Source organism: Wyeomyia smithii, chromosome 3 (assembly GCF_029784165.1).
Source record: "Wyeomyia smithii strain HCP4-BCI-WySm-NY-G18 chromosome 3, ASM2978416v1, whole genome shotgun sequence".
In the NCBI taxonomy this organism is placed as follows: domain Eukaryota; kingdom Metazoa; phylum Arthropoda; class Insecta; order Diptera; family Culicidae; genus Wyeomyia; species Wyeomyia smithii.
The window spans coordinates 209,450,082-209,473,884 of record NC_073696.1 but is presented as its reverse complement, the minus strand read 5'-3'; the positions used below and the strand labels follow the sequence as shown (position 1 = coordinate 209,473,884).

Sequence of the window (23,803 nt, the reverse complement as noted above, 5' to 3'; positions counted from 1 at the left end):
AGGGAACGGTTTTAGGGGGGGAATTTGGATCTAGAGCTCGATAGTAAAATTCTAGAGAAAAATGGAAGGGTTGCATGATATGCCACAACCACATTGTTGACGTAGAACCACATAAGGTTGTTTGTCAAAATACTTGTATTGAATATTTTTAAAATTAAGGGCAAAAAAAGAAGCTGAAGTGCTAGCGTATTTCAATTTGCACGTAAAAATAAGACATCACTGAACAGGAATAGAAAAAACACTATACGGAACACACAAGTTTTAACAGTCAGAGTAAATGCAGGATAAAATAACATTTAACTCCTAATTCTAGCGCAAAACGAGAAAATAATGAATCTTCAATGTATATCTTTGGTTGTCCTAAAAAGGACAGATTCACTGTGGTACAAATGATAAAAAAGCGAGAACTTCTGAAGTGACCTATTGTAGGTCTTGTTGAGTGTAACATTCGCTCATACCAGAAATTTTCCAAACACCCCCAAAATTTGAAGTTATGGCCAAAATACGTTTTTTAGACCTCAGTGCGTACAATTTTTTTAACTCAGTCATTTATCAACCGATTTTCAATATTTTAGCAGTTTTAGAAAGAGGACAAATAGAGCTTTCAAAATATATACAGGTTTGTACTAATATTATTTGAGTTTCAATCTAATTTTTATAAATTTTCACACAATTTTTCAACTTAATTTGAAATTTGCCGTCTATTTAGTACCAAAAAAATACCACAAATACACTAAAATTTTGAAAGTGTATTCAATTCCGAATCAAATGAAAGTCGGTTGATATTTGGCTAAGTTATATTTTTTTTAAGAAAACCAGAATTCTTGGCTTCTATAGCACAATGGTGTTTAAATGGTGTATGGTGTTGGTGTTTTATTGATATTAGTACATACCTGTATATATTTTGTAAGCTCTATTTGTCCCCTTTCTAAAAGTGCTTAAGTTTTGAAAATCGATTGATAAATGCCTGGGTTAAAAAAATATATGCGCTGAGGTCCAAAAAAAACATATTTTGACATATTTTTCGTCTACAAAATTGCGCAAAATAGACGGTACTACAACATTTTAGAACATTGTTCAGCTCTATCTCTACAATGATAAGAAAGTTTGATGCTGGACTGCATCGAATCTTCTGGCCACCCTAATTTGTGATTACAGAAAAATGTGCGCTCCATCATATTGCACAATTCTGTAGAAGACAGCTTTTCGCTAGAATGTTACTATCGAGCTCTAGACCCAAATTTCCCCCTAAGCACGTTTCCTAGAACACTAGCGAATGGTTAACACAGCGCTCCACCGATTCAACAGTAAAAGGAGGCGCACGGTTAACGTTTGCGTTGAAGTGGTTCGGATCTTTTGACGCGTTTTCGAAATGGCTAGGACACCAAATTAAAGCTATAATCTTTCATTTCATTCCAGTTTGAGCTTCAGGGTTGCATTCTTGACGTAGAACCACGTCTCTCAGGAAGTTCGGCTACATAGGCATGTAAAATGAAAATCCAAAAACGAAAAAAGTGAAAAATATGTCCAATTTCAAATGGTAATGAGTCGATTAGTTTTCAATGTATTTCTTTCGTTCTTGCAGCAATCGATTGAAAAATCATCTATGCATCCTCCTAAATGCAGAAAATTGTAATTTGATTATTCTAACTACTGTACTAATGAAAATTGTCAAGCCTTGATAAAACGCAGAATTCGACCTCTGATTGGTCGATTAATGTGATTAATGATTAACTTTATGAAGCGCGCATGAAGAACATAACCGTAAAATCGAACATCAAATCAAGTCCTGCCCTAAGAACTTCTTCAATTACGTAAGAACCAAACTAAAAAGTAGCAATTTTCCATCACGAATGCATCTTGACAGTAAATTAGGACAAACTAATAATGAAATATGTAGTCTTTTTGCCACTTTTTTTCAAGAAATATACACCACATTTAAAGAAACAGATCGCGACCGCGAATATTTCTCGTATTTTCCGTATTAACTATCTACACCTTTACTACACCTCTTTATTATGTCTCTGAAGAATGGAATTTTTCAAGAACTTTGGAAAATCTCATATTTAGTGCCAATTTTCAAATCTGGTGCTAAATCTGACATTCGTTATTATCGTGGAATTACCATTATTTCAAGCATTCCAAAATTATGTGAATCAATAATTAATGAAAAAATCTTTCAGCAAGTAAAAAACCAAATTACAACTCAACAGCACGGCTTTTATACAGGCCGATCAACTACCACAAATCTTTTGGAATTCATAACTTTCACTTTAACTGTAATGGACAACGGCAACCACATAGAAGCTCTTTATACGAACTTTAGCAAGGCATTTGATAGAATCGACATACCTTTATTGCTCTTCAAGCTCGAAAAATACGGAATGGAAACAAAATTCTTGGAATGGTTGCAGTCATACTGAACAAAGAGAACACAAATAGTCCGCTTTCAAAATTCCTTTTCAAACCCAATAGAAGTAACTTCCGGAGTTCCTCAAGGTTCTCACCTGGGCCCTCTTCTTTTTATATTATACGTGAATGACATTTCCTTTCTTCTTAAATCAATACGTGTGCTTGTATATGCTGACGACATGAAGCTCTTTATAGAAATAATCAATGCAGAAGACTTCGAAATATTCCAGAATGAAATTAATGTGTTCTACACTTTGTGCAACAAAAGTCTATTGCAACTCAACATTGAAAAATGTAATTCAACAGCCTTCAGCAGAAAAACAGTAACACCACCTACACACATTTTCTTAGGAAACCAACCAGTAGAAAAATGCCAAATCGTAAGGGACCTAGGCGTAATCTTAGACTCAAAACTTACATTCATAGAACATTATAATACAATTATCAACAAAGCAAATAGTATGCTGGGCTTTATAAAACGCTTCGGTCCGTCCAATTCTGGAATACTGTAGCATTGTATGGAACCCCTATATTGTAACACATTAAGAACGCATTGAATCTGTCCAAAAACAATTTACGCGCTTCGTAAGCTAAAGTGGACAGCATTTCCCTTACCATCATATGAAGCATGCTCTATGCTTATAGACATACAAGCACTTAAAGAATGCCGCGAACTTTCAATGCTTTGTTTTATCAATGACATTATTTCTCAACGCGTGCAATCTTCTAAATTATTATCGCAACTAAATTTTTATGCACCCAGTCGTCAATTAAGAAATCGTAAAATATTTTCGGAAAACTCTCACAGAACTAACTACTCAAAAAATGGCCCAATAAATCGCATGATGCGTCACTATAATCAGCACTGCGGAAATATCGACATCACTATGGGCATCAATCAAATCAAAAAATGACTAACTACTGGAAATAATGTATAGAATATAAGAAAACATTATATTATAATAACTGTAGTAGTAGTCTACATTTGCTTGACGAAAAATAAATAAATAAGTAAATAAATATAGAATCATGTAAACAAGGAAGGTACTATTTGGCTTATATAAGAGCCTGTACCTGCCTGAACCATGCATATTAAACCAGTCCCCACTAAGCAGCAGCAGAGGCAGCTAATAGCAACAGTGGTAGCAGGTATCAGCAACGATAGTAGCAGCACCAGCTGCGGTAAGTGCAGTGGTATTTACTCTATCAAAAAGTTGCCATCTCATGGTAGGGCTAGCGGCACTTTCTATAATAAAAAGCTGCCTTTGTGCGACAGCGGAAGCATCAGCGGTAGGTGCACTGGCCGACACACAACCTCTTTTGTTGGTACTGGCAATCATAACACAGGTGCACATCAAAAGCTTAAACCGAAAAAAAGGAAAGATTATTGCTATTAAACCATTTCTGTGAACTTTGGTTTCCCAAGCCACCGACTTTTTTTTTCAGATACTTAAGTGAGTTTCAGCACCGCGTAAAAAACGACTTTATTGTAGTTGTAAGTATAAGAAGGACGGTTTTTGAACCTCGTTTGAACATGATAGTGGTCAATCTAGAAACCAAAATACAATATTCAAAATTTTGAATATTGTCACCAAAAATTGGGATGTTCTACAGTTTAGCTGAAAACGTTATACCAATCGCACCTATTTTTTTGGAACATTTTAACTTTTTTGTTTCTAATTTTTCATGATCAGAGAGCCATCGTTGTTTAGCTAATTTTTTTATGTTTTCATAACAATATTAGATTTTTAAAAAACAAGATTTTTAGATATATATATATATATATATATATATATATATATATATATATATATATATATATATATATATATATATATATATATATATATATATATATATATATATATATATATATATGGATATGTATATTTTTTTGACGTAGAACTACGACTTTCAGGAAGTTCGGCTACAGAGGGATGTAAAAGGAAATCCTAAAGCCCGAAAAAGTGGAAAATATATCCTATTTTAAATGATAATAAATCGGTTAGTTTTCGATGGATTTCCTTCGTTCTTGCAGTAATCGATTGGAAAATCTTCTAAAAATCCTCCCAAATGCAGTAAATTGTAATTTATTATTCGCATTACTGTTTTATTTAAAAATTGTTAAGCCTCGTTGAATGGCAAAATTAGACCTCTGATAGGTCGTTATATGATGGCTTTCTCAAGCACGGTCGACCTAATTATAAATCTAGTTATTCGGAATGTACTATTTGGCCTATATAAGAGCCCGTTCAGCCGAAACTGCTCATATTAGTTCTAGACAGCGACTACAACAATCCTTACTTAGCAGCAGCAGCAGCAGCAGTGCATCGGATAGCAGCAGCAGTTGCAGCGAGTATCAGCATCGATAGTGACAGTGCCAGCTGCTGCAGCGGCACTTCCTTTAGTAAAAGTTGCCTTTGTGCGATAGCGGGTAGATGCATCTAATGAAAAGTTGCCTTATTTAGACAACACACCAACGTTCTGGAATGCTGGCATTCAAAATATATGAGTTCTTTTCAGGATTAATTAAATGCTTAATTGAGGAGTTAATATTTTTTCATTCATTTATTACACTTCATTTTAAATATTGGAAGGGTTATAAACTTGGCTTCGTCTCCATGCCTCAGAACGTACTGAATTATCTTTTCGTTCAGTAATATGCAACACCCAAACAGCTTTTGTTATCGGCATAATCAAAGCTATTTGTTATCGGCATAATCAAACCTATCGCATAATTAAACCTTCAAAATTGTCTACTATTGAAAATAGTCAATCCTAGTTGAAACCAGTGATGGGAAATATCGAGCAAAATCGTTAACGATAACATCGATAGTTTCCGATGTCTTATCGATATTATCTGCGAAAATCTCGATAATTTTTGCGATGAGGTGCGAGGTCGCAAAAGCAAGGATAATGTCTGTTCACTTGTGAATTTTACCGAAGTCTATTCGGCCAGTAGAGAATTGGGAACAATAATTGCCTATTTTGGATAACTACTATGTGATATTTTGCAAGTGCAAGAAATAATTCGCATGCTTTGTGCCACCTGAACTGCCGCCTGCGACTTATCGATAATTATCGTTTGCGCTGAAATTTAACCCTATTATCGATATGAAGCAATTAGCGATATTTACGATAAATATCGATAACTTTCCCATTACTAGTTGAAACGCAGATTTCAATTGATCTGATTGCACGTTATATGATTGCTTTCCCAAGCGCGGCCGACAGAATTATAGACCTAGTAATTCGGAATGTACTATTTGACCTACATAAGAGCCTGTTTCAGCCGAAACAGGTCATATTTATTTTAGACAACGACTACATCAGTCCTTACTTAGCAGTAGCAGTGGCAGCGGATAACAGCAGTAGTTGTGGATCCTTGTTGGAACGCAAATTTCAATTAATATTCGGTCGTAAAATGATTGCTTTCCCAAGCACGGTCGACAGAACTTTAGACCTAATGAATGTACTATTTGGCTCATTTATGAGCTTGTTCCAGTTGAAACTGCTCATATTTGTTCTAGACGGCGACTACAACAATCATTACTAAGCAGCAGCAACAGTAGCAGCGGATAGCATCAGTAGCAGTAGTGATATCAGTCAGCTGGTGCAGCCTTAATCCTTAATCCCATCTTCGCTCAACATTATACCCGATATGAAATTGAACAACTATTTTTCTTCTAACGACAACAAACAAATTTTTGGAGATTTAATATATTCTCGTTTTGCGCTAGAGTTAAAAGTAAAGTGTTATTTTAGTCTGCATGCACTCTGACTGTTGAAACTTTTTTGCATTGTATGTTGTTTGTCCCATTCCTGTTCAGTGATGTATGTGCAAACTAATGTTAGGTATGATTATTCAATACAAGTAATGTAACAAACCTTATGTAGTAGTGGTTTTGCATACAACCCTTGTGATTTTTTAAAGACAAATAAACTAATTTACAACTTTGTCGAAAACATCACACCAATCTAACAAACAGTTTTGGCTCTTAAATATTTGTTATTATTAACATCTTTTCTACTTAGCCTTTTTACAGCGCTTATCAAAAATGAGTCGTGCTATAAAAGAACAGTAGCAAAAAATGGCATCTTTTGCCCAAAGCAACATATATGCAAAGTTTCAGCCACATTAAAAATGGTCAATTTGAATGGTTGAGAGGTTTACTAAACCAAGCATTTTTGAGACTACCAATCAATCGGGCTTGCTTAAGTGATCTCTCAGAGCAGTCAAATTTTGACTTTGTTGACTCTTAAAAAATCTCCAATGAAATTTTCGGAATCGAAATATTTTCTGCCGCCAAATGTTTGTCTGGTTTAATCTAAAAACCATACAAACATTTTCTGATACCGGTTGAGTAGTCCTTGATGCCGTAAGCTCTGTAGAGAAACTTGTGACATTGTCTCAGAAACCTCCCATATTTTAGAATCTAAATATCATATTTCGAATGTATACATAACCGTTTAAAAACAAATTTGTAAATGGACCTGAATATTTCGATGTATTTTGACAATTCGACATTTTTGATTTTCTTGAAAGCTGTTTCCGGTTTTGACAAAAAGAGAATAAGCGGGAAAAACGTGAGCTTCACTTGGATAAAGATCGTAATAGAGTACGGATGTGAAAATTACAGTCCACTGATTTTTTACTTTTACGACCACCGAATTTCCCACGAAACATTTGGTCCGATCGATCCGGATAGTGAATTTCGCGCGGGATAAGTTGGTGTTTTAAACGAAAAGAGTTTTTATCGCGCGTCGGTGAAGTGAAACCGAGGTTTAGCAGCTATAACCAAATAGTGAACAATCCGCCATAGGGGCAGATTGATTTGGACGGCACATGTGCTTTTAGCTTCTGGTTTATTCCGGCAAGTGGTATAGAAGAAAGTAGATTGAAAAATTGAAATTTTGACGCACGGCAATTGAAGAAAAAGTGTTGGCAAAGTGACAACATAGTGTGACGGGGGAGCCAGAAGCAAATTTCGCAATACTGTGTTACGCGACCGCCATTTTGAAAGGCCATATCGAAGCGACGCGCTCAGTGAGATGAGTCGAGCGTAGTTTATAAGTGTACAGTCTGCTGATAACAAGAAAAAAGAGCAGGAGAAATAGGGAAAGTGATATGTTTTTAAAGATCCGGTAACCCAAAACGAGAGATAGTGTTTTCGACGCCGGTGGCTGTCACTCGCGCTTCTTCTGTGATTCACTCTCCCAGAGTAGTGGTGAATCCTAAAAGTGAAATAGCTGACAAGGTTACTCGTGATCCTGCACCACCACTAACGGCTAGCGTGCGAGCACAAAAGGAAGAACAGCAAGCACACCAGCAACAGCTCTAAATGGCGGAGTCCGTTGCTGCGTTGGAGCAGTGTTTGGTTGCAACCAGAGGTAAGGTTGAATGCATCCGACGAGCAATTGAAGCTGCTAACCAAGACTATGGTAAGTTTTCCTATCATGGCCTGAAACTATATGTTGAAACTGCGACCGCTGCGTATAATGAATACAACGCTTTGCAAAATCGAATTTATCTTGCTGCCCCTACGAAGCGAGTTGACTTTGAGAAGAGTTTCATCGATTTCGAAGAAATTTACGAGTTCGTTAGGATTTCTCTTGCCGAAATGATTCAAGCGCATGAGGATGCTCGGGAGAAAAATGTCGAAAGACAGCATGAGCTAGTTGAGTTACAGCCTGTTCATCAACAAGGCGTACAGCGAATACCACCAATTGTGCCATCGCTTCTTTTACAACAAATGCCGCTACCAACTTTTGATGGCCGCTATGAGAATTGGCACAAATTTGAGGATAGATTCAAGGATATTGTTGATAAATGTGTATTCACCCGCTACCAAACTGCATTATCTTGATAAAGCGTTGGTAGGGAAAGCGTAAGGCGCAATAGATCAACAGACACTAAACGACAACAATTATGAAGGAGCATGGAGAATATTAAGCAAAAAGTTTGAAAACCTTCGCATGGTGGTGCAAGGTCATGTCACACAGTTGTTGGCGTTGAAACCAATGGTAAGGGAGAGTCATGCAGAGTTGAAAGCCTTACTTGATGTCGTAGAAAAACGTTTAGAGTCTCTCGCATTCCACAATTTAAAGATGGAGGACAAATTATCTGAGGCTATTCTTGTGAACTTGATTATTTCAAGACTAGACGTCGATACTCGAAGAGCTTGGGAAGCAACTGTAGAACATGGGCAGTTACCTGTGTATACTGAGACAATAGCGTTTCTTCGGGAACGTTGTTACATGCTAGAGCGATGTGAGTTATCTGTAAACCAAACGAAGCCTAGGAACCAGATGAACCAACGAAGCGGTACTCCAAGCGCGACTAGAAAGGTGCATGCGTCCACCATACAGAAAACGGATTGTTGTTCTTTATGTAGCAACGAACATTCAATCGATATTTGTGATACGTTCAAAAAAAATGACTGTGAATAGCCGATATGCTAAGGCTAAGCAGCTAGGATTGTGCTTTCTATGCTTGAAACGTGGGCATCGTACGACTAATTGCAAGAGTGATAGTAGCAAGTGGTGCGAATACAAAGGCAAACACCACCCTCTGATGCATTCGACAAGGACAAGGAAAGCAAAGAAAACAGTACGGAAGAAGCAGCTAATAAAACTACAACTGACCAAGCAATTGCTGGCAGTTCGAAAAGAAGAGCCACGCACGGTAGCAAAATGTGAAGTTCCAAGTACTCCAACCGTGGCCTCGAAACAGGTGTTGTTGGCAACCGCGATTGTTGAAATGGTTGGTGCTGGTGGCGTGAAGCACAACTGCCGCGCCTCACTCGATTCCGGAGCAATGGCGAATTTTGTTTCCGAGAGTATGTGTGATATTTTGAGTCTTCCCAAGAGTTGTGCGAACGTGCCGATTGTCGGAGTAAATGGCACAAAGATGAATGCAAAGTTCAAAATTAATGCTACAGTGAAATCAAAAACGACAGATTATGAGTTTTCCATCGATTATCTCGTCGTACCTCGCGCACTGCCTTCCCTAAAACTCAATTCTAAAAATTGGCCGATTCCAACTGAGCTGCAATTGGCCGATCCAAAATTCTTTATTCCCAGTCGAATTGATATTCTGTTGGGAGCAGAGGTATTTTTCGATCTGCTGCAAGTAGGCAAGATTCGAATGTCTACTGAATTACCGATACTACAAGAGAGCCGTCTAGGGTGGCTGGTTTCCGGGCCCATTCATAATGTTCGAAGTGTTACGGGCGTTCAAAACTGCCATGCTTCTTCTAGTAATCAATATAACGAACAGTTGAATGATCTAATGAAACGTTTTTGGATAATTGACGAGCAAATAAATGATCATTTTGAAGGTGACGAATGTGAAAGTCATTTTATATCCACGTATTTCCGAGGAGAAGATGGAAGATACGTCGTCAAGCTGCCGTTTCGCAAGGACGCAGGTGAGCTCGGAGATTCACGAACCCAAGCCGAGAAGCGTTTCAAAGCTTTGGAAGCTAAGTTGGAGAAATACCCTGATACAAAGCAAAAATATAAAGACTTTATTCACGAGTTCATTAGCCTCGGACACGCGAGGATTTTGAAAGAAGACGAGAAGGCCACTGACGGAGCCTACTACTTGCCACATCTCTGTGTATTGAAACCCGACAGTTCGACGACAAAACTGCGCGTAGTGTTTGACGCGTCGGCTAAAACTACGACAAATTTGTCTTCGAACGACGTGTTAATGGAGGCACCCACCGTACAAAGTCCATTGTTTGATATTCTGTTACGGTTCCGTTTGTACAAATATGTCTTTTCAACTGATGCGCAGCGTATGTACGAGCAAGTGAAGATAAATGACGCACACACTAAATATCAACGATGTGTGTGGAGGGATGAACGATCGCAGCCACTGATGGATTTGGAATTACTACGTGTTACGTATGGTATAGGACCTTCTGCATATTTAGCGACTAGGTCTCCGATTCAGCTGGCCCATGATGAGCGGAGCAGCTTCCCAGAAGCAAGTGATGCTGTATTGAAGTGCTTCTACGTTGATGATGCACTCGTGGGTGCAAATACTTTGAAGCAAGCGAAAAGTCTTCGCAAGGATCTTCAAAGATTACTGGGTAAAGGTGGATTCAAACTGCACAAATGGTGTGCAAACGATCTGAATATTTTGGAAGGAGTACCAGCAGAAAACCGGGAGAAGGAAATTTCTTTCGAAGACATTAACGTAAACGGAATAATTAAAACACTAGGACTCTTATGGGATCCAAAGAATGACGATTTTCTATTCCGGGTTGCAAAGATAGCACGTATTTCAGGTCCAGCTACGAAGCGTCAAGTGTTGAGTGATATAGCGAAATTATTCGACCCTCTTGGCATCTTAAGTCCGATCGTGGTACTTGCAAAGCTAGTGATGCAACAATTATGGAGGAAAGGACTTGATTGGGACGACGCAATCCCCAACACGGAACATGAGGTCTGGTGTAAGCTGAGGGCTGAATTATGTGAAATCAACAACATGAGGATTCCGAGATGCGCCGTAATTGATGATCCGGTTACATTCGAGTTGCACGGTTTTTCGGATGCCTCCCAACGGGCTTACGGATGTTGTATATATCTTAGAAGTGTGAACGCCAACGGAATGGTTGGCGTGAAGCTGATCTGCGGTAAATCTAGAGTTGCGCCGTTGAAGGAGTTGAAACGACCGGAGTCAGAAGGAGCATCGCCATGTGAAATGACGATCCCAAGGTTGGAGCTGTGTGCAGCAGCTTTGCTGGCAGAGCAGTTGAAAACAGTGCGCGAAGCCTTAGAACTAGAATTCAAACATATAGTTTTGAGGTCCGACTCAAAAATAGTGTTATGTTGGTTGAAAAAACAGAACTCTGATTACCCGGTATTTGTGCGTAATCGAATGGTGAAGATTCAGAAATTAACTCCAGATGCTAAATGGCTGTATATAGGCACGAAGGACAACCCTGCAGATCTCGTATCTAGAGGCGTCCAACCAGTAGAGCTTATGAAGAGTGAACTAATCGAATGGTGAAGATTCAGAAATTAACTCCAGATGCTAAATGGCTGTGTATAGGCACGAAGGACAACCCTGCAGATCTCGTATCTAGAGGCGTCCAACCAGTAGAGCTTATGAAGAGTGAACTATGGTGGAACGGGCCAGTATATCTGAGTTCCTTGGAGGAGGAAGTCGAGATACAGCACCTCGAAGAAAAAGACGAAAGTGATGATGTGAATAATACCGAAGAGACCGTAGCTTTAGTGGCTCAAGAGTGTCGATTGTATAATTTGATCCAGAACTGTAGTAACTTCCGGGGATTGCAAAGAGTTTTCGGGTACGTTGTCAGGTTCATTCATAATTGCAGAGCGAACCGCTTATGTGTCGCGCGTAGAAGTGGCAGTCTAGCTGGTCGCGACCATCGTGATTTGCTATTGACAATGGTCAAGATTGTTCAGCATGTAGTGTATGAAAAAGAGATCAAAGATATTGAAAAGGGTAAGCTTGTGAAGGGGAAACTCCGAAATCTTAATCCAATGTACAACAAACGGGAGAAGTTACTCCGAGTTGGGGGCCGGATTAGGTATTCTGACTTGCCCATGGACCAAAAGCATCCCATAATCCTGCCGGAAAGAAATGTGTTTACTGATTTGGTGATTGAAACAATTCACCGATAGCAATTGCACGTTGGGTTAAATGGATTGCTTGCAAAGGTTCGACAACAATTTTGGCCAGTAAACGCGAAACGCACGATAAATCGAGTTTTAAGAAAATGTGTTAAGTGTTTCCGCGTTAAACCGAGAGACGTCGTACAGTATATGGGTGACTTACCGAGTGTACGTGTTACGGCTGCGGAGCCGTTCTCGCGAGTCGGTGTATACTACGCGGGGCCGTTTTTCGTAAAAGAGGGACGATTTAAAGCACAGAAGAAGGTCTTCGTGTGCGTCTTCGTTTGTGTATGCACTAAGGCGATTCATCTAGAGTTGGTGGGCTCTCTATCTAGCGGAATCTATAAACGAGCGACGACGTCTTGAAGAGCGAATAATTGTAGAGCCATCCGGCTCTGGGGGGAGAATGTTAAACCAGATAACAGTGTATTATTCGATATTGACTATTCATGATTAACCGTGTAGCACAGACCTATTTCGATGTATTTTGACAGTTCGATATTTTTGATTTTCTTGAAAGCTGTTTCCGGCTTTGACAAAAAGAGAATAAGCGGGAAAAACGTGAGCTTCACTTAGATAAAGATCGTAATAGAGTACGGATGTGAAAATTACAGTCCACTGATTTTTTACTTTCACGACCACCGAATTTCCCACGAAACACCAGTGCAAATATACCATCGTTGTATGCCAAAACCGTTTTCGTAGAATCATCGTTTCGAGCTCAGTGTCTGTCCGATTTAGGATCTGTTTTATTTTAAAGATGGGTAAGAAGATGCTAATATGTGGACAAACTCTTAGAATTTTGATATTTGGCATCAAAACAAAATTGCGTCGAAAAAACATCGAAAATTTCCGATTTCTCAAAAATTCAAAATGGCGCCACTGTTACATTTTAAGGTGAAACGTGTTCAAACTCCGGGAAATTTGTTTTTGCGTTATCATACATCGAAAAATCATACATAGAAGCCAAGGCAGAATAATAAGTAAATTTTTGTTGCACTGTGTTATCTTTTACAACAATAAAAAATATTAATTAAAGCTATTTTTATATTTTTAATCCCTTCATTCATTATAAATTTCGAATGCCTCTTTATTTCCAGCCACAACCCATCTGCATCCTCGAGGATCTCACTCGTGTCGTGGTGACCCGCGATGATGATGTGTCCAACACGGTAACCGTGTTCATCAGTCCGGACCGAGTAATCACCTTCTCGATGGAGGATCGTGACGCCTGTGAGTTCGCTATTGTGCTTGCTGGTTACTATCGACTAATGGCCGGTAAGGGATAAATTGTTCGTTTAACTTTTAAAACAGTCTAAGCACGTTTTTGCCCACAGGTAAAGAGCTACCACTGGAACAGGAACGTGAAACTGCAGTCGAAGAAATTGCGCCGCCTTATCTGTCGCAGCACACTGTCCTTCATGCCCCCTGGAGTTATCTTCCATCTGAGAAGCAAACCCACAGTATGGCGTTCCTAATGCCACCGCCGTACCACTCGAGTAAAACGGTGCAGATTCCTTCAAAATCGGACGATTGCGATCGGAATGTGAACAACACTTTGACGTCGAACAAGAACCTCAAGTTAGCTGGTAGCGATGAGTACGGATTCGATATGTTTAATCCTCGATTCTCCCGAGATGGGCTAGAACGAGGAATCGGTGGCTCACTGAAACTTCACACTTCAGAAGCTCGGAATGAGGAGGTTCTTAGGAGGGTAGCAGAAATGCACAAAATGGTGGAAAGCTCCGAAAGCTATCTGAACGAACACGGTGAATACTGTCACGAGTTTGACGTACGACCCGGCAAATTGAATCTCTGGCGTGAAACATCCGTCGATGTGGAGAGTGATTGCGAAAGTTTGAATAGTAGTAAACAATCTTCGAATGAAGATGCACCAGGCATTTTGAAGCACAGTGATTCTCTTACTCTGCTTACCGAAACTATCAATCAAGGGCTTGATGGTATTGCCAAAGGACTGAACTCAATATATACGGCTCCTTTCAGTGAAGTAAATGGACAGCTGGATAACAATTCGGCCCAAAGCACACCAAAAAGTCAACGAAAAGTTCAGGGACTGAGTCAAATTCTGAGCGATTTACAAGCATTAGGAAATGACTTATCCCAGAGTGAGAGTGATTCCGAATCGTTATATACACCCAACAGTTCTCCAATTCACAAAAATCCAAACCAATTGCCTCAGAGTAGCCTAAGAAACAAGACTTTACGAACGAGCTTTGGGCTGCACAGTCCTGACAGTTCGATTCTTGGTTGTGAAACGAAAGATATGAACCTGAAAGAATATCTTCGACAATTGAAGGAAGCTAGTAACAGTGATAACGTGGAAAATACCGACCTTGCGGCGAAGAAAATTGCCGAACTTTATGGGTATGAAATAGGAGACGAATCTATTATTGAAACGGATCCTGACATTATAGATCTTCGATCGATTCCACCTCCCCAAACTCCCGACGAATTGGACAACTTGAATGTCCTTAACGTTCCGCCAACAGGATTTGACGACGTGACCAATTCAGCCCTTACAGCTAGCAACGAGACTACGACCACCGTCGATAACGTAGTTGGCGATCTGGAGGAATTCTTGAAAAAGGTAACAATAGAGCCCCCAACTAAAAAGATCACACCTGCCGTAGAATTGACCCCAGAGGAAATTTTGTCGTACATCATCCCTCCTCCGCCAGGATTAGGCGACATCGACCCAGGCACAAAGCAACCCACTTCACTAGCACAGAAAAACAACCTCCCTAGTATCCAGAATCCAGTCAACAGCAACAGCACCAATACCAAGAATCACAACCAAACTTCAGCCTTTGAGCTTCCGGTGCCAAAGCCGAGAATCAGCACCGAAACTAATTCCATCAATCTGTTAGCCAAATACGATAAATCTCGGTTCGAGGTTTACTATCCACCCGAGTTGCGAGAGCAGAAATCCACAGAGTATGATCTGTATAGTAACTCCGCAGCGGCAAACGCGAACGAGTCTGAGAAAGTCAACGGACATGTCATCGAATATCCAACAGTAGACAGAAAAGGACCATTCTCCTGCTGTTCAAAATCAAAGAAAGAGAAGACTGATGAACCCACTGGCGGACCAGTGTCCAACGGTATAAAAATCTTCGAAGCGAAAGCCGAAGAGCTAGCCCTTCCACCAAAGCGATGTCCGCACAATTCAGAGTCTAATCCTCCCGAGCGTCCGCCAAAAAGTGCCGACCTTCAACTCAAGCTTCACTCTCCGCTTCGTTCTCCAAACTATGCAAAAACGAACGGTAATACCAGAAGCTACTATGAAATGGATCCCCCCTCACTACCACCCCGGTTCGAGAAACAATCCACCTCTCCTCCACCGGTGAATCTCTCCACGTTGCCACCAAAAAAACCTCCCCTACCTCCGGTCCCGTTGAAGCCATGCATACGTAGTCCCGTTCCGATTCTCAAGAATCCTGTAACGTACACACTGACCAGCTCCGCTAACAATTCACCAATCAGAACGGCTGGTATTGGTTCCCCTCATTTACACCGTAATCCAAACTGTTATAGGGAAATTGAACGAGCTTTCAACCGAGATGATCTATCCGATAAACCTCCGCAATCACTGTCACCGACACCTATGAATCGTCAGAATGGACACTACCGCTCACACAGTGACTGTCCACCAGTCTGTCTGAAAACCCCTCCGGCAGAGAATCGGCCGCAGCTGTCACTTCTCTGCTCACCGCAAATGTCCCGCAAGACAACTGTCAGCAATCCGAGCAGCCCAATCCTTTCGAACAAAAATGGTCACGTGCTGAACGTTGATACGCTGATGGCAAAGACGGACGTTGCCATGGCCGGTTTGCTAGTCAAGTTAGACCAGGTGGCAGCCATGTGTTCCGCCGCACAGACAGCCGGTGGAGGCACTAGCATCGACGAGGACAAATTCCAGCAGGCCAAAGACGAGCTAACCGACCAGTCGCTCCATCTGGTGACGGCCTCGAAACACCTAGTGGTATCGATGTCCGATGCCAACCTGACCAACCTGCCGGAACATCTGACGGCATGCCTTACGTCGTTGCGTAGAATCACCGAACTGGCCCAGGATCTCACCCGGTACACCTCGGCGCCACTGCAGACACGAAACATCGTACTGAAGATTCACGATGTCGCTTCCAGCTTCCGAGAGCTAGCGTGCGTTAGGGTCGGTCCACTAGGGGCTGGCCAGTTGGCCCTGCATGCCGAATGTCTGGCGAACGTGCTGGCAACACTGCTGCGCAGTTTGCGCGTATTCTCCCCCTAGGGGAGGGGGATAGGGGCCTGCTGCGGGTGTAAATAGAATTGTTATGCTGTTTGTTTTCTGTTTCTTATTTTCTCGCTTCGCGTTTTGTATAGTATGAGTTAGATTAATTGTTACTGTTTTAGTGAATTAGATGATAAGTTTACTCTGCATTAGTGCGCTGGTAGATTACGGTTGTTATTTATTACAAAAGCGTTATGTGTCGGCAGCACACCGACGATATGGGAACTACTTGAAAGGACATTTGTGGCTTTGGCCCGAAGGCGTTTCGGAAAAATTGCAGGTTTTCATTCCATTTTGATTTTACTGTTTTGTTTTTTTTTTGGTTTTTTTTTTTCAAGAGACTGATTTGAAGCAATCAATGATAGATCAATTATGGTGAATTATTTACTGTTTCATTCGAGTATTCGAATATGATTTAGGTCAATACGGGAGGATAAGTAGAAAGTTTTTCCGTCTCGTTTTTGAGCTGTTCCGCCTCTACGAAATAGTATTGTTGAAGACACCATACTTCTTTCCATTCAAATAGATGTTTGTGAAATCATATATTGGTGAACCTATTAAAGAATTTCTAAATTAGATTCGATGTCATGGTTTTATAAAATGTTTTGGCGAAATATGTTTAAAATTGTATAGTCTAGAAGTAACTCAGAAAATCAAAACTCTATCAACACTGATATATATATATATATATATATATATATATATATATATATATATATATATATATATATATATATATATATATATATATATATATATATATATATATATATATATATTTGAAAAGCGAACTAAGTACATATTACTAAGTGCATGAACATCTGAATCACGGAATGTTTAAATCAATTTAATTCTAACTGTCTTGCATTCTGTTCACTAAGATATAACTGAAGCGACCCGAGGCCGTAATGATTCATAGACATGGCCGTTACCAACCGTCGAATGCGATTGCCTCTTGCAAATTAATAAGTGGTACATATTGAACTCGAGAGACAAACCATTTTCGAAAGCTATTGTGAAGAGTAACGCCAGAAATTCAGGTTTCGAACACTCTTCAAAAATTAAATTCAGCTCCAAATTCCTCAGGTTCAGGTTCTTCTATGATTTATAAAAACTGAACGACTCTACGTTTATTTTCATTCTCCGCTTGTTTTTTTCGGCAAGATCCATTGTTTTTTTTTTCGTTTTTCTAGCGTCAGCCAATCATTTTCATCCTGCCTTACCTATAGCGCCAAACCAATTATAGATTCAGTGCCGGATCCAAAATACGTTACTATGTCACTCGTTCTTAGACTACTATCCTCCAGTCGCCTCTAATATCTATTACGCGGGCATCCTCGTCAACATCACCCAACAAGTGAGGAGTCTACCCTGATATGGACGGCGTCCATTGGGATCCCTGTTGAATATAACCTTTTCTGGTCATTCTTTCACCATTCTAGCTGCATGTCCATTCTAGTTGCATGAATCTCCACCAAACTCTATTTTCCAATTTGCCGCCAAGGATTGAACGCAAGTACCTAAACTCAAAAACACCAGGAGCACGCCGTTCAGCCTCTTACCGTATTAGGGTGGTCGGTATTACCGACTTTTTGGAAAACCGGTATTTCGGTATTATTTTTTTTCGAATCAATACAAACCAGGGGTGGCTCGTGGACTTTGAACCTACACACAGAAATTTTTTTACCGGGTCTCGGTAATTTATTGCCGAGAACGACACCACTGAGTGCTCGGTTAAAAAAATGACAGCTGTCACATTTTTTCGTTCAGCTTTGACCATCCTGCAGCTATTTAAATTTCACTTTTTCAAAGAACAGTAATTTTTAAGATGAAATTCTTTATTGGTTGATTATTTCATCGTGTAAACACTTTGTTGTAAAAAAAATCCTAATCCGAATTTATATTTATTTATTATTTTTTTAGTTTTACTTTTAAATAGCACAAAATGAATAATGACTTACGTTTTCGTTGACATGATTGTGATTTTTACCTAGTTTGATTTTCATAATTTGTAGTTGAACTGGTAGGTTCGAAACCCACGAGTTACCCTTGTGAGTATGAGTGTGTAAGAAGCTGTTCTACTTAAAAAATAAATGTTTTGCTTTATGAAGTTTTTTTGACAAATTATCGATACACATAAACACATCGTCTGAATCCATGCAGAATAAGCAAAAAGATAACTAAAATTGATAAATAGGTAAGGATTCAATTGTGCTTCTGTCTAAATGTATTTATTATATACATCGTCATGTGATTTGTAACGCCTACCTAAGTGGGTAGCGTTCATTAGCCTTACAATGATTTAAGAATTTTGTGACAAGTTTTTTTTTTTATTTAAAGAAAAATACCGAAAATACCGGTTTTTTCGCCTCTCCAATACCGGTATTTCGGTATTAAAAAATTATCGGTTTTACCGGTTTTACCGGTTTTTGTTTTACCGGTAAACCACCCTAGTATCTACACTCCATGGCCATAGAGGACCACCGAAGGAATCTGGTTACGTAGTCCGTAAAAAGCTCTGTTTATGGCCGCTATCCGCTTCCTTATCTCACGGCTAACCTTATTGGTGGTCGTCGACTACTTTGAAAGATTTCCCATCAATCACCGCCGTAGCACCAACCCAACATCCGACGGGCTAACACGCTCTCTACCAGCCAGCCATATAGTCCGCAGAACCTAGGATCATTTGAAACTTCGTAATGATGGTACCACTTCTCTTCATACCAACCCACCTTCCAATACGATGTTGAACAATAACAGCCCATCACTCTGTTCCCAACCATCTAATGCCACCAAAGCGTGCAGTAACTCATCGTCTTCCCTGACGCTTGATGTGGAACCGTCATGTGTGGCACGTATCAGTCCAACCAATTGTTTCGAGAAACCATGTTTGGACATAATCAGCCATAATTTGTTTCTCTTAACTGAATCGTACGTTGTCCTGAAGTCTATGAACAGATGTCTGTAAAATGAGTTCTCGAGATTCATCGAGGATTTGTCGCAAGGAGAACATTGTGCCCATAGTGAAGCGACAAGAATGGTTTCCTCAGTCTCAGTCTGGGGAACAGAATGCTGGAGTTTGTACACTGCATTGAGAAGAGTTAGGCCTCCTTAATTGCTACAGTCCATGCAGTGCTTTTTTTTTGCTTGTAGATAGGGCATATCAGGTCTTCCATCCAGTCCAAGGACAACTTTTCATCAGATCACACTCTCAGTATCCTTTCCCTTCCAGTTGCCTAGTAGTTTGTTGACTCTTTCACAACTTGCTTCACTTTGTCCATCGATGGTGGATTCACAGCTTGCCCATCATTCTCAACACTCATCCTGCATCTTTCAACGCCTCGCCGTTCAACAGCCCACCAAAATGTTGTCTTCAATACCTGGCCGCCTCTGATTCATCGGTATTCGGGTTCTCCTTCCTGTCGTAGCACATAACAGGGGTTGACACGATTCAATTCCTGATTCCGATAGTATTTTCGTAAAATCTCCTCGCGTTGTTCCTGGAGAAACAACCCTCCACAATAACATGCTCCCAATGCTGACGGCGATGGAGTCTCTTTTCAGTACCTCTAGCTGCTCTATATCGCTTATACCACTCGTTGGACGTGGCAGTCACAGTTATACCCGACACTGCTCGCACTGTGGTGTTGATCGTACTGTGGATACGTCTCCACTTTTCGTTCAGGTCTCCTCCAATTATCCCATCGATCTGCACATTAACTTTCTGCGAATATCCAATGTGGAAACAGACGTATTTGCTGTTTTTTCACCCCCGGATGTCGCATTCTTTTCCGTCTTTTTCTACAGTGTTTTCTGGATGCCCCCATGCGAGAAGGGATTAAAGGGTAATACCTCTACACTCGTCGTCGGTTTTTATTCGAAATCATTTTTTTTTTCATGGTGGTATATACCGAAGCAATCAAATCATGGCTAGGGTAGGCCGCCATAGCGTCTTATGGGCAACTAAGGCGCCTCCGACAAGCGTAAGTCAGGAACAACCATCTCATCCTACTCCTATCTGATTTTCACCGGGTAATGGACTCGGAATGTACTAAAAGAGCTGTCAGGTTTTAGGGGACGGAGACCCCTGCACTGGCCGTTTTAAGCCGTTGTCACACGACTTTACTAAGTGAGCTCGATGCAGGTGCCAGGTGCCAGGACGTGGTACCTTTACGAAATCCGACACATATCCATTTCCTACGCTACCAGTTGCCATAATTGGAATGCTACTGGCATCAGTCTCAATGAGCGAGTTAGCGAGTTTAGTTGATGGGAGTGGCACTGTCAGAGTTGCTGTCAGAGTTGCTCCCGGGTTCTGGCGGCATTTGCGAAGAATCGAAGACCCTCACCATTCCTAGGAAATCTCTCGCTGATGGTTCAAAACTGTTGGGTACTGTCAGTGGCCACGCTCATATTGCATGCCCTCGGCGCTCGCCATGCGCCAACCCACGGTGGCATACAGCTCTACTCTGGAACGTCTGAAAAGTGGCAATTATCGATCAGAACGTGGTCGATCTGGGAGCAGGCCAGAAAGCATCCAGGTGTACTTCCGAATATTAGTGAGTGCAAAATAAGTGCTACAGATTGCCATGCCTCTGGCTGCAGCGAACTTGATGAGCCTCAGGCCATTATCGTTAACAGCTTTCTCTACCAATTACGGGGCGGAAGAAGTCTTCGGCGCGTCCACATCGATTAGGCTATAGTTGAAAAATTTGCCCTTAATTCTCAACACACATATACAGTCACTGATCGGCGTCCATCTAATGACACGCTTCATTTGTTTTTCTATTAGCACGAAAGCGACTCCTCTTTCTGCTTTCACGCAATGAAGATGTGGTACTTAAATGAAGTTTCCAGAACAGGATCTACTGTCCGAGATTCGCCTTCTCTCGTTATCGGACACCCAAGCGGACACCTCCACAGTCACTTTTTACCGCAGCTCTCCCGCCAGGATACTTGCGGGTGCGGGTTCGAGCAGAGTAGTACATTCCAAGTACCGAGTTTCCAATATTCGTTATATTTTTTCGATCATCTACGTCCATGCTGATTATTCCATTTCATATCATTACCTGGATTTTTCGTAGTAGTTCATATCCGGTATGCAATCTCACTAGGGCTTATGGCACCTTGTCTCGCGAAAGGGGAACGGCATTTCATGATTCAGTCTTCCGCTCCGGGTCAAACGCTGTTGTACACTGCCCCTAGCGAAGGAGGGAGCCCCATACGGCGCCCTTTGCCAGTCAGAATACGACCAAAGTTTCAACCGGGATATGGTTACTCGTATCCCAGTCGGCACCTCGTGGAGGTTGAGATAATGGGTGACAACTAAAAATCTGGAATTTTTTTGGGGCTCTTTTACTCCACAACAAACACGCTCAGAGAAAAATGAGATTATGTATATGAAAGCTCTTTCTTTACTCTTTGGGTCCATCCACATTCCACGTGCACAGTTCAGGGTCCATACATTTTTTTCAGAATTTATATGGGCAGTTGTCCACGGAGGGGGAGGGGGTTCAAAATCGTTAAAAATCTGTCGATGTGGAATGTAGATGGCCCCTTTTTGCCAGTGATTTTGTTTTGTTTAAGCATACACAGTTCGGTTCAAAATGGCGTCCAAACAAGGAGCATTCTGCAAGTGCATTGTACGGTTCGGTATGAACTGCACAGCCATTTTGGCTAAAAGATAGTGCTGGTGCAGACTAAACATTACTGGTGAGATATGGTTTATTTGCGTTCTGAGTATTCTGATTACGTTATGCTGATTTGGTGACGATTTGGAAGGTCCTGATGAGATAAGATGGCTTGCCGGATACTGGTGACGTGTTCTGCTTAACTTATGGTTTCCAGCAAACATAATCCGCCAGGAAGGTAGTTGAAGACCGGCCAGAGCAGTGGACAGAAAAGGACTTTTTCCTTTTTGTCAAATCATGGTTTAAACCTAATAATTTGGCTATCAATCAGATTATATACCAGGACGCATGTTTGAACAACATTATGATTACATTTTTTCTAAAACATCATACAGATGAAAAGTATGCGATTTGGCCAGAGAAAATATCATCACAGTACTTCAAAAAAAACACAAACGCAACCACTCGACTCCATTTGTACCCCAAATACGCAACCCAACAAATCCACCCCAGTGTCGTCCAATCAAAGATTTCTTTGTGATTTTGAGTTCCTTCGGTGCAAAAATAACTGCAGATCAATGAATTGCGAGCAGTTGATCGGTAAAATAAAGAGATGCATTCGAAAAGTGGACTTGAAGACCGTACAACGCTTTTGTTTCGGCATCAAAAGAAAACTTCGTCGGAAGGCCGGTAATGGACCTTCCTCAAATGTTCAATATTTTCTGTTAGTTCACTATGAATGTATCATGAGAAATAAATCAGTTTTTCCTTGAGTTCTTCCACCTTTTTTTGACAGCTGTAGAAAAAATTCCAAATGTTTAGTTGTCACCCGGTAGGAGACAGGTGCATGACGGATTTTGAAATTTCCAAGATTTTTCTTCGGGTTTTAATGAGCAATGCCCAACGTAATGTAAAACCATCTTTCGCAAGCATTAAATGAAAATGTAGCTTTTCTAAGACTCTATGAAAATTTTGAATTGAAAATTTTTAAAAATAATATGGGTTAACTAATATCATAAAACATTTAATTTCATTGTTCTGTCGAGTCCTTGATCGATCATTTTTATAAATATTGTGTTCTTCCTGCATACAAAAACGTTTTTGCCTTTCTCCTAGAAAGGTATAGCAATCACTGGAAAACCGAAGGTATAAAAGTGGTCCCAATGGCCGAATGTCATATACCACTCGACTTCTTTCGACGAACTGAGCATTTTCTGTATGTATGTATGTATGTGTGTATGTGTGTGTGTGTGTGTGCAACTTTTTTTTCTCACTCACTTTTCTCAGAGATGGCTGGACCGATTTTCATAAAATTAATTGAAAATGAAAGGTCTAGTTGCGCCATAGGTTGCTATTGAATTTCATTGTAATCGGATTTTTAGTTTAGAGGTTATGTATCAAAAGGTAAAAATCACGAAACATCAATATCTCAGAAACCACACAACCGATTTCAATAAAACTGGTTTCAAAAGATTGGGCTGTCCCCAGAACCCTTAACTTTTAAAATTCGTTATGATTGAACATATGGTTCAAAAGTGATGTAAAGAAAAGTTATCCTGAGGTTGTTTGAACTCACTCATTTTTCTCAGTGATGGCTGAACCGATTTTCACAAAATTAGTGTCAAATGAAAGGTCCAGTTGCCCCATAGGTTGCTATTGAATTTCATTGCAATCAGATTGTAACTGTGTCCGTTGTTCATAAAAATGTGAAATCACATAATGAAAGTAAACATATTGACTTTCTCCTAACGATCACTGGCTAATTAAAAGGTAGAAAAATGATTAAAATGGCCGAATGACATATACTACTCAACTC

At 40.4% G+C, this 23,803-nt stretch overlaps 1 protein-coding gene across 8 annotated transcripts in view; it reads left to right on the top strand.

The window, feature by feature from the left end:
• LOC129731566 (uncharacterized) overlaps positions 1–16,690 on the top strand; it is a 465,080-nt gene extending 448,390 nt beyond the window's left edge. For all 8 annotated transcript variants that reach the window (XM_055691665.1, XM_055691664.1, XM_055691666.1 and 5 more), the window contains 2 exons: positions 13,167–13,344; positions 13,404–16,690. In XM_055691665.1, the coding sequence (XP_055547640.1) occupies positions 13,167–13,344; positions 13,404–16,357 (3,132 nt within the window). In that variant the 3' untranslated portion in view covers positions 16,358–16,690. The remainder of the gene's footprint in view (positions 1–13,166; positions 13,345–13,403) is intronic.
• Positions 16,691–23,803: the final 7,113 nt, after the last annotated feature.